Below are 12,946 nucleotides of genomic sequence, written 5' to 3'. Positions count from 1 at the left end.
GCAGGACGCTAACACTTCAACAGTACTGGACAGTGAGGTTTGCGCATGCGCCAAACAGATCTCCGCCTGAAAGCGCCTAGGAAGTGTGGCCTTCGGTCTTTGGAGTTACGCCCTCTGCCCCAGAGTGTCCTAAATTTAGAAGTTTAGCTCATCGATTCATCTTCGGAGATGGACAAGCCCCCCCAAAACATAGCACACGTGACTATATAGCTTTTTAATGGTAAAAAGGGACGCTGAGACCACAGCTACCTCCCTTAGGAAGGCAGAAGCTTGGAGTGGGATATGGTGCAACTCTCCCTTGGTCCCCACCAAATCTCACAGCATAGACCACACTTCACAGGTTCCTCTCTCTTTTAAGGTTTAACTTTTAATCAGCCAAACATCTTGCGCAGTCCTTGAGCCAGCCCTGCATCCTGTTTCTTCCCCTGAATGATCACCTTTCCCAGCTCCTCCTGGGCTGCCCGGTTTTTGGGGTCTACGGCCAACACCTTCTTAAGGTCAGTCATTGCTTTTTCTAGGTTTCCAAGAGCAGCCTGGGCAACACCCCTTCGGTACAATGCTTTTATATGGCCAGGCTCCCGCTCCAGCACCCGGTCACAACTTTGGGCCGCCAAATGGGGCTGCCCTAGCAGCAACTGACAGGCAGCCAGGTTGGCGTGAAGTACAGTTCGTTCCGGAGGGCCAGGTGGGGGTAAGGTCAGCAGCAGCCGAAGAGCCCGTGCATAGCATCGGGCAGCTCCTTCCGGATTCCCCGCTCGAAATAATTCTGTGCCCCTTGCACGTTCTTCTCTGGCCAAGGCCTCCTTCTCGGTGTCCTCCAGCTCCCAAGAGTCTCGACCCTGAGTGAAGGAGGCCAGTGTGAGCCTGACAGGAAGTCCAGAGCGCCCAGGGAGCTGAAGCTCTGCCTCCTCGCCTTGACACATGGACTCCAAGCATTTCTCTATGAGCTCCCCCCAAGTTTCCTCCCTCCATGGGCCTAACCCCACAGTTAGTTCTGTCCAGCCCTCTGGCAGCCCTGACCCCAAAGGAAATCCAGAAGCCTGTACCGTGCAGCGGGAGCCCAGCTTGGGTTTGTCCAAGCCGTGACCACGGACTACAATCTTCTTGACAAAGCTGCCATCAGGACAGTACCAGAGATCAGAAGCTTGAAGGGGCTCTGACATCGCACTGGCTGATCCATGAGACTTAGCAGAGTCTCTTTCAAGTTCAGCAGGCAGTTTTTCAATTTCCTGAGGATTCTGTAGAATTTGGCTAGCTGGATCTGGGCTCACTTTCAGCTCAAGGATTTCCGTAGGAGATTCTCCCCGATGCTGCCTAATCTGAGTAGGTAATTCAAGGTTCTTTTCCCCTTGTTGTTGCGGTTGACAGCTGTCCTTCTCTCCCATTGAATTGATTGGTGATGTATCCATTTGGGTGCCTGGCCCCTTCCACCGTGGGTAAACAGTTTTGGATAGAAAGGGATGGACCGAGTCCAGGTCAGCACCTGATTTGAAAAAAAAAAAAATCAAAGCAATGCTATTGGCAGAAATTTTATTTAGACTCCTTTTCCGTCCTTTTGGGACTCCGGACCGTGGTCCTCAAAGTCCTCTTTTTTTTTTTTTTTTTTCTTTCCCGAATCTCTGTCGGGTCCAGTCTCCCCTCCAACCCCGAACTACAAGTTCCACAATTCCCTGCGGCTTGGGTAGCCATTCCCAACTACGGACACCCGATCGAGTCAAAAAATACCTGGGGGGGGCCGAAGCGCCTCGCCTGATGGCAATAGCCAGACCATTCAAATCACCTCTTCTTCCGAAGCCAAGTGCTACTGAGTACTGTCGTTGGAGTCTTTCCCCAGGTGGAGAAGATGGAAAGGGGAGCCAGGGGACAGCTGGACAGAGACACTGACAGCTAACCCTGGAGCCCGAGAGACAAGAGAATCTAGTCAAATTCCTGGCAGCCAATCGGGAGGAGGGAGAAGTCTGATTAAGCCCGCCTTTTGGACGTTACATCATTTCCCCCACTGACTCACCGCCACACCCCAGCAAACGAGAAGCTCCAGGCCTTTGCGACCAGACTAGGCCAAATCATACCGAGCTAGGCGAGGTACGACTGCGTCAAAGTCTGGAGAAGGTCTGGAATGGGAGATTGGGCCCATAGAGGATATAATGGGGAATGCTGGAGCTGGGGTGGCTGATCGCGGCTGTGACCAGTCCTTTTGTCTGGCCACCTAAAACCCACGTGTGCTATTCTATTAATACTTGCCCCTACATTTAGCTTAGACAGTAAAGAATCTGCCTGCAATGCAAGAGACCAGGGTTCAATCCCTGGGTCATGAAGATCCCCTAGAGAAGAAAATGGAAACCCACTCAAGTATGCTTGCCTGGAAAATTCCATGGACAGAGGAGCCTGGCATGTTACAGTCCATGGTATCACAAAGGGTCAGACAGGACTGAGTGACTTTCACTACATTTGGGACAGCCGGTCAGAGTGGCCCATCCTGTCCACGGTCCTTCAAAATAAACCCTGGAGGAATTCCCTAACAGTCCAATGGTTAGAATGCTGAGCTTCCTCTGCAGGGGGCTGGGGTTCCATCCAGATGAGGCTTGCCTTACCTTTGCCTCATGTTCGTTAATGCCTTTTGAGCTCTTCTTCCTCAAAGAATCTTATAGACAGTGCTTTTCAAACTTTGATGACCCTACACATTATCTGGGGAACTTGTTAAAATGCAGGTTCTGACTTAGGAAGTCTAAGGTGGGACCTGCTACTCTGCATTTCTAACAAGCTCTTGGATGCTGCTGCCGGTGGTCCATGGACCACACACATTGAATAGTGTGACTCTAGAATAATCTCATCCTGTTCTTTTGACCTTTTAGTCTGTGTCCTTTTAGTTTTTCAAGTATTTTGCATATGCATATGTCCTCAGTTGTGTCCCACTCTTTTGTGACCCCATGGACTGCAGCCAGCCAGGCTCCTCTGTCCATGGAAATTTACAGCCAAGAATACTAGAGTGGGTTGCCATTTCCTACTCCTACGTTTTACATGTATAACTGGTATAACCTGATCCACTGGACGTACCAGTGGAAAAACCGGTCCTCCTCTTCCTAATAAAATATGTAGGTCCCTATTGTGATTCAGGCTTGCTCGTCCAGCTCCCTGCACAGGCAGGCTATGACAGCTCTTCAGGGAAGGAGAATTCCACTCTTAGTCCTCACTTTGGCTCCCTCTTCAGTTTGCAATTGTTCAGTTCACAATTGTGTCCCAGACTAAAGGACCGTGCCAGGACAGCCAGGAGGGGAGGTAATGTCATCATTAGCCACAGACTTGTGTCAAAACAGCCCTCTCCATTTTGTGTTGAGTCTCAGATCACTAAATTAGACCTTTTTTCCCTTCAAGCTTTATTTCTAGGTTCTGTGCTGCTGCTGCTAGGCGACCGACTTCAGCAGTCGTGTCCGACTCTGTGCGACCCCATAGACGGCAGCCCACCAGGCTCCCCCGTCCCTGGGATTCTCCAGGCAAGAACACTGGAGTGGGTTGCCATTTCCTTTTCCAATGCATGAAAGTGAAAAGTGAAAGTGAAGTCACTCAGTTGTGTCCGACTCTTAGCGACCCCATGGACTGCAGCCTACCAGGCTCCTCCGTCCATGAGATTTTCCAGGCAAGAGTACTGGAGTCCACTTCAACTAAGGCTAAATATTCTGATTCTTGGAATCCTTATGTTCTTGTTGAAAACTGATCTACCTTTTCTCCCTCCCTGCTCCATTTCACGGATTTCTAGGAAAGACAGAAAGTCTAGAATGAGTCACAGAAGATTTGATTACATCCTGATCCCTGGACAAAGATTGCTAATTTGTATTATGGGTGCCTTAATTGAGAGGTCCACTCCAATGACCCTTCAGAGATTAGCTTCTCTCAATTAAAAAAAAAAAAAACTACTCTGCTACAAATGTATTGCTTTGTAATGGTCTCTTACTGTTTTGTGTGTATATGTTTCAGTTCCAACAGATTCCACAAGCCATGGGTCTTGCCTCTATTTCTTTTCTTTTTTTGAGGCAAGGAAAGCAACCTTAGTTGGAAAGCAGCAGACCAAGAAGATGGCAGACTAATGTCTCAAAATAACCATCTTGTCAAGGTCTAGATGCCAGTTTGTTTTATAGAACAAAGAGGGAGAGGAGATGAGGAAGTAAAGTAACAAGCCCATTTTTCTTTAAAATAGGAGGGAATGTGTTAATTTCTTCTTTTTTGCAGCCATTGACAGGTGGACTGGGTCAGACCGTCTCTCTGTGAGCTGAATAAAGTGCCTCTATTTCTTTTGCGTTTCATCTCCTTCTCCATTCATTCATTCAACAAATATTTATTGAGCACCTCCTATGTTCTAGACAGGATGCTGGGAACTAGGGATACATAAATGAATGAGACAGAGACAGTCCCTATTCTCATGGAGCTTATAGTTGGGGCATGGAGAATAAGTTGTATGAAGAAGTGAGAGATGCTATGAGAGTGGACGAGGGGTGAGGGAATATCCCTTGAGGATGAGACGTTTTTTACTTTTGGTTGAGCCTCGGAGTATTTTGGGATCCTAGTTCCCCAACCAGGAACTGAACTCACACCTTTGCATTGGAAGTGCAGAGTCTTAACTACCGCACTGCTAGGAAGTCCCAAGGATGAGACACTTTTGTTACCATCTAAAGAATGAGTTAGAACTGAACCTCTGAGAACACAATAGACCACATACTCAGAAACACTGAATTAAATGTTTAACTTTGTCTCTTTGGGTGGTCCCTTGTCATCATTGTGACTATATGTAAAAAACAAACATAAGGGACTTCCCTAGTGTTTCCGTGGTTAAGACTCCAAGCTCCCAGTGCAGGGGTCATGGGCTCGTTTCCTGGTGAGGGAACTAAGAGCTGTGCGACTTCACCAAAAAGAAAAAAAAAAAATGTTGAAAACAAGCAAATACGTTAACAAAGGCCCCAGACCACTAAAGATAGTAATCAAAATCACCCAGGAAGAAAATATTTTTATTTTTAAAAAGATGACCCATTAAAATGAAAATGAAAAATATAAGTTTTAAAAGAAGACTGAAAAGTCTGCATTCATGGCTATAAACGCCCCCTGTTCTCAGCTTGAGAAGCACAGGCCTAGGAAGGGGTCAAGATATGAAGACTCAGAAATGGGAAATAGTATCTGCTGTCCCCCTAAAGCGTTACAACATGGAATGTTGACGGACACACTGCTTGCTCTCTCAGTTTCCCTACCCTTGCATCCTGTATTCTAGGGCTCAGTTCTCTGGAGATAGTCACTAAGGAATGAAAGAAGAGAAGCCTGGAGGATTATATCCCCAGGCCTGTCTAGAGATCATTGGATCTCAGAAGATCTGGCCTTATTCTACTGCTCTCCTTGCCTGACCCCATAAAGGCATTGTTTCCCCTTCATTAGAGACTAATCCTGGGAATTCACTGGTGGTCCAGTGGTTAAGACTCCCACTGCAGGGGTCACAGGTTCAATCCCTGGGAAAATAAGATTCCACATGCTGCTCTGGTGCAGTCAATAAATAAAGAAAGACCTGATCTGATGGGAGAATGCAAAGAAAGGTTCAGGAGCTGGTGCAAAGTAATTTGTGAGCTGATTGTTGTTACATGTTGTCTTAACACACAGAGCCCTTTAATAGGTGAAGTTCCATTCTGTAAGCAGATAGAATAGGGGTGGTTCCCAGAAGAAAAGAACCAGATAACAGCTTTTTAACATAAGAGAAGCCATTTTAGCCCCAAGCCATTTTGTGATCTAAGCCTGGCCATAATGCTTGCCCTCGAACAAGTCTCAGTAATAATGATCTTACGAGAACAATGACTGTTAGTGATCTCTGAGAGACAGCAGTGAGTGGTCCTAAAGACAGATCTTAGTTCCCTGCCCAGGAATTGAACCTGGGTAATCTAGATGAGAAAGAATCCTAGCCACCAGACCAGCACAGGCTAGAGATTAGAAGCAAAGTGACCCTGGCTCTTTATCCCCCTTTGAAAGCAAGAATGTTTCAAGGAGGCAAAAACTGTAAAAACAGATACAAAGTTAAAGAGAAAGCACAACAAGGGGGAGAGCACACAGAGGGAAGCAGTCTGTTTAAGACTGAAGGGAGGCAGAAATACATATTCAAAGAGGAATGCTGGGGTCCTGAGTGAGGAACAAGCAGGAAAGAGGTGAATTAATTACTTATATAGGATAGTCCTTCTGGCTCTCTGTTTACATTTGGCCAATTGTCTTGTCTCTTTCCTCACACCTAACTGGTCCTTGGACACTTATCAAGATACATGTACAGCTTTTTGCTAAGATAGCTCCCACCACAGAGGTCTGTGGGTGCATTTCCACACTAATTATGGGATGGGGCCTCCTCCCTTTTCGACCCCCAAGAAGCCTTCCTGTGCATGTGCAGAAAGGAAAGTCTTCCTTGACCTCAAGAGTGGGCACCTTATCTCTTTAGCAGGGCTCAACTTTTTTTCACCAGTTTTGTACTGAGTGTCTGGGTGAGAACAGAGCTTGAATTTTACTCCACTTGACAGACGCCAGCCCAGGAACCCATCACGAGCCTACCTCATTACCAGGCAAGAGAAGTAACAATAGCAAAGAATAAATCAATCATAAAGACTTCCAGTTCTGTTTCAATGATATGAATTAGCCAGAAGCACTTTCTTGAGCTGCTTTTCGTAATTCAACACCCCTCACAAGTGCTCAACCACCAGATCAACTAGCACCTGAAGGATGCTGATGCTTCTGACCCTCATGGCTTCAGTCAACTAAAGCTGTTGACCTTTGCCCCAATTCTATACTGAATTCTCCTCTGTTCAAATCCCTTCAAGAATATGAATAATAGGGCTTCCCTGGTGGCTCAGTGGTAAAGAATCTGCCTGCCAATGCAGGAAACACAAGTTTGATCCCTGATCTGGGGAGATCCCACATGCTTCAGAGCAAGTAAGCCATGTGCCACAATTACCGAGCCTGTGCTCTGGAGCGGAGAAGGCAATGACAACCCACTCCAGTACTCTTGCTTGGAAAATCCCATGGATGGAGGAGCCTGGTAGGCTGCAGTCCATGGGGTCTCGAAGAGTCCGACACGACTGAGTGACTTCACTTTCACTTTTCACTTTCATGCATTGGAGAAGGCAATGGCAACCCACTCCAGTGTTCTTGCCTAGAGAATCCCAGGGATGGAGGAGCCTGGTAGGCTGCTGTCTGTGGAGTTGCACAGAGTCGGACATGACTGAAGCGACTTAGCAGCAGCGGCAGCAATGCTCTGGAGCCAAGGAGCCTCGACTACTGAAGTCCATGTGCCCTACAGCCTGTGCTCTGCGACAAGGGAAAACACTGCAATGAGAAGCCTATGCATTGTAACTAGAGAGTAGCTGCCACTTGCCACAATTAAAGAAAAGCCCACGCAGCAATGAAGATCCAGCACAGCCAAAAATAAATTAAGAAATAAAAAAACTTTTTTTTTAAAGGAAAGAATATGCATACTATGCCCAAGTCCCTTCATGAGTATGCATGTACCCTTATCTGAAAACTTCCTCAGTTTTGCTGTTCAAGAAGACACAACTTTGGGAAAGATCCTCAGTGTTCTCCTTACCTGCTATAAGTAGTAAATTCTTCCTCCTACCAGTCCTTGGCTTGGTTGTGGCTTTTGGATCAACACCCACCAAGAGATGAACCCAGTTTTGGGGTAACAATTCTTTTATCTATTCAGTAATTTTTATCTTTACTGAGTACTTAGGATTAGTCAGTGAGCCATGGAGATAAATACAAAACTCCCCATCTGAAAGAGGTAGAGAGTTATAGTTGACAAAAGCTCCAGATGAAAGGCAAAAAGTGACAAGTGGCAGGGAACTTATTTCCAACTGGAGGTGATCTGAAAAGGACTTCAAAGGGTTGAGCCTTGGAAAGTGTTAGTTGTATCCAACTCTTTGCGACTGCATGGACTAGGCTCCTCTGCCCATGGAATTCACCAGGCAAGAATACTGGAGTAGATTGCCATTCCCTTCTCTATAGAATCTTTCTGACCCAGGGATCAAACTCAGGTCTCCTGCACTACAGGCAGATTTCTTTTACCATCCGAGCGACCAGGGAAGATGGCCATAATTTTGACATGCAGAGATTGATTTACTGCAGGTGGAGGAAGCTGCACAAGATAGGAGGTAAAAGAAAAGAAAAGCTGCTTTACATCCATGTTATTCATTTCCAGCTTGTCAATTTCAGCATCTCTTTATACCCGTTTCAGCATCTCTTTATACTGTCATCAGGCATCAAGCTGACTGGAAGTTTTTACACCCTCACATTCCCCTGCATTCCATACTCATCACATGGAACCATATGCTACACTTATTCTCTGTCATTTATCATCAGAATAAGAGACAAAAATTCTAGTTTTCCAAAGGCTAAATAAATTTTCCCTTCTGTTTAGCTTTGGTGGGTTCTGTGGTTTTTTAGTTCTGCTGGGATTTATGTCAAAATAGTTCCTCTCTCCTCTCTGCTTCCAAACTATTTGGCTTGTGCTTCCCTTATAAGTAGGGTTTTCAGGCAAGATGAGGCAGTGAAGGGCAGCCTTTCCATAATAAAATATTAAATTATGAAAGATGCTGTGTATGTGTACCAATGTGTGACCATGCATTATGATCACAATGCTACCAGATATTGCTCTACGTGTCTTTTGTGTATTACCTCCTTTCTTCTCACACAATTCCATGAGCTACTTATTCAGTCCCTGACCAGGAATCAAAACTGCATCTCTTGCAGTGCAGTGAGGAATCTTAACCACTGGACCATCAGGGAAGTCTAGATGGTGCTGTTTTTAATCAAATGATGAGGGAAAGCCTCCTTGTAAAGATGACATTTGTTCAAAGATATAAATGATGTCAGGGAGCAGGCATGCAGATATCTGAAGAAATAGTATCCAGGGTGAGAAAGACACAAATGCAGAGACCCTGAGGCAAGAAGGAATTATATTTTTATATTAAATCATAGCTCCTAGAAGAAGAATAATGGGTCCAGAGTGGATGAATCAGAGTAAGTGAGGAAAAGAGTAGGAGGGGATGAAATCAGAGAGGCGGGGAGAAGCCAGGTCTGGTAGGTCAAGGTACAGGTTTTGTTCTGAGTGTGATTGGGAGCCATCAGAGGGTTTGAGCAAGGTGAGTGATATTATCTGGTAATTTAAAAGATCACTCTGGTTTCAGCATGAAGGAAGGACTATGTAAGTCAAAAATAAAAGCAAAAAGTCCAATTAAAGGGCTAGCCAAGAAACAACAGCAGCACAGGAGCTTGGATTAAGGTAGAGGACAGGGCCAAGGACAGAGGCCTGAGCCTTCTATTATTTAGAAGTTTGAAGAGTCAATGAAGACTGAGAAGTAGCAAATAAGGAACTAGTGTATACTTTCTTAAATTGGATCCAGAAAGAGTATTCAAAGTGAAGAAAACACTTCAAGGAGGAAGTGATCAACTGTGTCAAATGTTGCTAATGGTTCTAGAGCAGACTTTCTCAACCATGGCACATATATATTCTAAAGTAATTAAACATCTTTCAGCTTAAGGACTAAATCTGGCTATTGTTGAAGCTCCCTATGTATCTCTCTCCAATTAGAATTCTCCTGGCTGGGATGGGTGGATGGGAGAGGGATGGAGTGGGAATTTGGGATTAGCAGGTGCAAACTATTATATATAGAATAGATAAACAAGATCCTACTGTATAGCATCAGATCAGATCAGATCAGATCAGTCGCTCAGTTGTGTCTGACTCTTTGTGACCCCATGAACCGCAGCACGCCAGGCCTCCCTGTCCATCACCAACTCCCGGAGTTCACCCAGACTCATGTCCATCGAGTCAGTGATGCCATCCAGCCATCTCATCCTCTGTCGTCCCCTTCTCCTCCTGCCCCCAATCCCTCCCAGCATCAGAGTCTTTTCCAATGAGTCAACTCTTCGCATGAGGTGGCCAAAGTACTGGAGTTTCAGCTTTAGCATCATTCCTTCCAAAGAAATCCCAGGGCTGATTTCCTTCAGAATGGACTGGTTGGATCTCCTTGCAGTCCAAGGGACTTTCAGAAGTCTTCTCCAACACCACAGTTCAAAAGCAACAATTCTTCGGCGCTCAGCCTTCTTCACAGTCCAACTCTCACATCCATACATGACCACAGGAAAAACCATAGCCTTGACTGGATGAACCTTTGTTGGCAAAGTAATATCTCTGCTTTTGAATATGCTATATGAATATGGTCATAACTTTCCTTCCAAGGAGTAAGCGTCTTTTAATTTCATGGCTGCAGTCACCATCTGCAGTGATTTTGGAGCCCAGAAAAATAAAGTCTGACACTGTTTCCACTGTTTCCCCATCTATTTCCCATGAAGTGATGGGACCAGATGCCATGATCTTCGTTTTCTGAATGTTGAGCTTTAAGCCAACTTTTTCACTCTCCTCTTTCACTTTCATCAAGAGGCTTTTTAGTTCCTCTTCACTTTCTGCCATAAGGGTAGTGTCATCTGCATATTTGAGGTTATTGATATTTCTCCCAGCAACCTTGATTCCGGTTTGTGTTTCTTCCAGTCCAGCGTTTCTCATGATGTACTCTGCATATAAGTTAAATAAACAGGGTGACAATATACAGCCTTGACATACTCCTTTTCCTATTTGGAACCAGTCTGTTGTTCCATGTCCAGTTCTAACTGTTGCTTCCTGACCTGCATACAGATTTCTCAAGAGGCAGGTCAGGTGGTCTGGAATTCCCATCTCTTTCAGAATTTTCCACAGTTTATTGTGATCCACACAGTCAAAGGCTTTGGCATAGTCAATAAAGCAGAAATAGATGTTTTTCTGGAACTCTCTTGCTTTTTCCATGATCCAGTGGATGTTGGCAATTTGATCTCTGGTTCCTCTGCCTTTTCTAAAACCAGCTTGAACATCAGGAAGTTCATGGTTCACATATTGCTGAAGCCTGGCTTGGAGAATTTTAAGCATTATTTTACCAGTGTGTGAGATGAGTGCAATCGTGCTGTAGTTTGAGCATTCTTTGACATTGCCTTTCTTTGGGATTGGAATGAAAACTGACCTTTTCCAGTCCTGTGGCTACTGCTGAGTTTTCCAAATTTGCTGGCATATTGAGTGCAGCACTTTCACAGCATCATCTTTCAGGATTTGAAATAGCTCAACTGGAATTCTATCACCTCCACTAGCTTTGTTTGTAGTGATGCTTTCTAAGGCCCACTTGACTTCACATTCCAGGATGTCTGGCTCTAGGTCAGTGATCACACCATTGTGATTATCTGGGTCGTGAAGATCTACTGTATAGCATAGGGAACTATATTCAATATTCTATGACAAACCATAATGGAAAAGAATATTAAGAATGATGTGTGTGTGTGTGTGTGTGTGTGTGTGTAGGGCTTCCCTGGTAGCTCAGATGGTAAAGAATCCACCTACAATGGGGGAGACCTGAGTTTGATCTCTGGATCGGGAGGAGGACATGGCAACCCATGCCAATATTCTTGCCTGGAGAATCCCCATGGACAGAGGAGTCTGGCAGGTCCTAGTCCATGGGGTTGCAAAGAGTCAGACATGACTGAGCAACTAAGCATACATATACGTGTAACTAAATCACTTTGCAGCACAGCAGAAATTAACACAACATTGTAAATCAACTACATTTCAATTTAAAAAATTAAAAAAAAAAAAGAATTCTCCTCTTCTCATGGGCTAACCACTATTCTGAATTTTGTGTTTTTACTACATAGGTTAGTAGCAAAAGAATTTATTTCCCCCTTCTTCTCAAAGATGAGCTATATTATTATAGCATGTTTGTATGGTGATGGAATGTTTCAGTAATGAGGGGAAAACTGATTATGTGAGAGGGATAGGGATCATTTCAAGAGTTCCATTTCTGTGTAGGTGAGAAGGGTGGGATCCCAGTGCCCACATAGGGTGGGGACTGGGGAACAGGTCAGCTTCTCTGCAGTAACAAGGGGAAGGCACTGAATTCAACAGAGATGCACGTGGCCTGGTAGATTTGGAGCTGGGACCAGAGGAGGTTCTCTTTTGAGAGTTTCTATTTTCTCACTGAGATAGGAAAGAAGGTCTTCATCTTGTGAAACTGTGATCTCAGATTTGCGGAATGTGGGAAAATGCAGGCTTGCAGGCCACCCTGAGCGCTCAAAGGAAGTAAGACTAGCTGGTATGACTGTGCATTTTTCCCCAGACATATTCAGCACTTAGGTGCAGGTATGGTGCAGACAGAGTTGGATTTGGAATCACCTGGGGATGTCTTTAAAAATATTGATGCCTGAGTCCCAAGAGATGGTGATTTAATTGGTTTAGAATGTGACCTGGGCTTTGGGCTTTTTAAATGCTCCCCAGATGACTATAATGTATTGCCAGAGGCAAGAATCCTGACTCCAAGGAATGCCTGGAGCTGTGTTTAGAAACCCACTGCTTTATTTATTTTTTAAAAGGCAACTTATACCCAGTTTTTAAAATTTTATTTATTTTTGGTTGGGCTGGGTCTTTGTTGCTGCTTGAGGAATTTCTCTAGTTGCAGTGAGCAGGGCTACCCTTCATTGAGGTGCGCAGGCTTCTCATTGAGGTGGCTTCTCGTTGCTGAACACAGGCTCTAGGCACAGTGGCTGCAGTAGTTGTAGCACGCAGGCTCAGCAGTCATGGTGCATGGGCTTCAGTTGTTCTGTGGCATATGGAATCTTCCCAGACCGGGGGTTGAACCGGTGTCCCCTGCATTGGCAAGTGGATTCTTAACCACTGGACCATCAGGGAAGTGCCGAGAGATTCCTTCTTGCTGCAGTGAAGGAGATTGATCTGAGCTTTGAAGGATTGGTATATTTTGGCCAAGTGGAGAAGCCGATGTGAAAGGAGGGAAAATATCATGAGCATAAGCTTAGATGTGGTCTGAAACACATGGCAAGCAGCAAACAATTTGGTTTGCAACAGGCA

At 45.1% G+C, this 12,946-nt stretch overlaps 1 protein-coding gene and 1 long non-coding RNA gene across 3 annotated transcripts; one reads left to right on the top strand and one right to left on the bottom strand.

Moving 5' to 3' along the window:
* Window positions 1-347: 347 nt before the first annotated feature.
* On the bottom strand, window positions 348-1,930 carry FKBPL (FKBP prolyl isomerase like). 2 transcript variants are annotated; one of them, NM_001101982.2, is made up of 3 exons: window positions 1,726-1,930; window positions 1,047-1,483; window positions 348-839 (listed from the first exon to the last, which is right to left on the bottom strand). In NM_001101982.2, exons 1-3 carry the CDS (start codon window positions 1,769-1,771, stop codon window positions 372-374), a joined length of 951 nt encoding a protein of 316 aa, NP_001095452.2. In that variant the 5' UTR covers window positions 1,772-1,930; the 3' UTR covers window positions 348-371. The 2 variants fall into 2 exon arrangements, with proteins under 2 accessions (NP_001095452.2, NP_001421986.1); NM_001435057.1 differs by having other exon boundaries at window positions 348-1,483.
* Window positions 1,931-1,993: 63 nt separating this feature from the next.
* Window positions 1,994-4,298, top strand: LOC132343671 (uncharacterized). Its single transcript, XR_009492628.1, has 2 exons — window positions 1,994-2,082; window positions 3,373-4,298. It is a non-coding gene; the product is annotated as an uncharacterized lncRNA (long non-coding RNA).
* Window positions 4,299-12,946: the final 8,648 nt, after the last annotated feature.

This window comes from Bos taurus, chromosome 23, assembly GCF_002263795.3.
Source record: "Bos taurus isolate L1 Dominette 01449 registration number 42190680 breed Hereford chromosome 23, ARS-UCD2.0, whole genome shotgun sequence".
Lineage (NCBI taxonomy): Eukaryota > Metazoa > Chordata > Mammalia > Artiodactyla > Bovidae > Bos > Bos taurus.
Note: the sequence above shows the minus strand (reverse complement) of the source record. Positions and strands in the feature narration are given on the sequence as shown.

What these genes read in the sequence shown, in the direction of transcription:
- FKBPL (NM_001435057.1), bottom strand. Translation starts at nt 1,771, where the DNA reads ATGGTCTGGCTATTGCCATCAGGCGAGGCGCTTCGGCCCCCCCCAG. An exon ending in GGCGCTTCGGCCCCCCCCAG is followed by an intron (nt 1,484 to 1,725) that starts GTATTTTTTGAC and finishes TTTTCAAATCAG; the next exon opens with GTGCTGACCTGGACTCGGTC.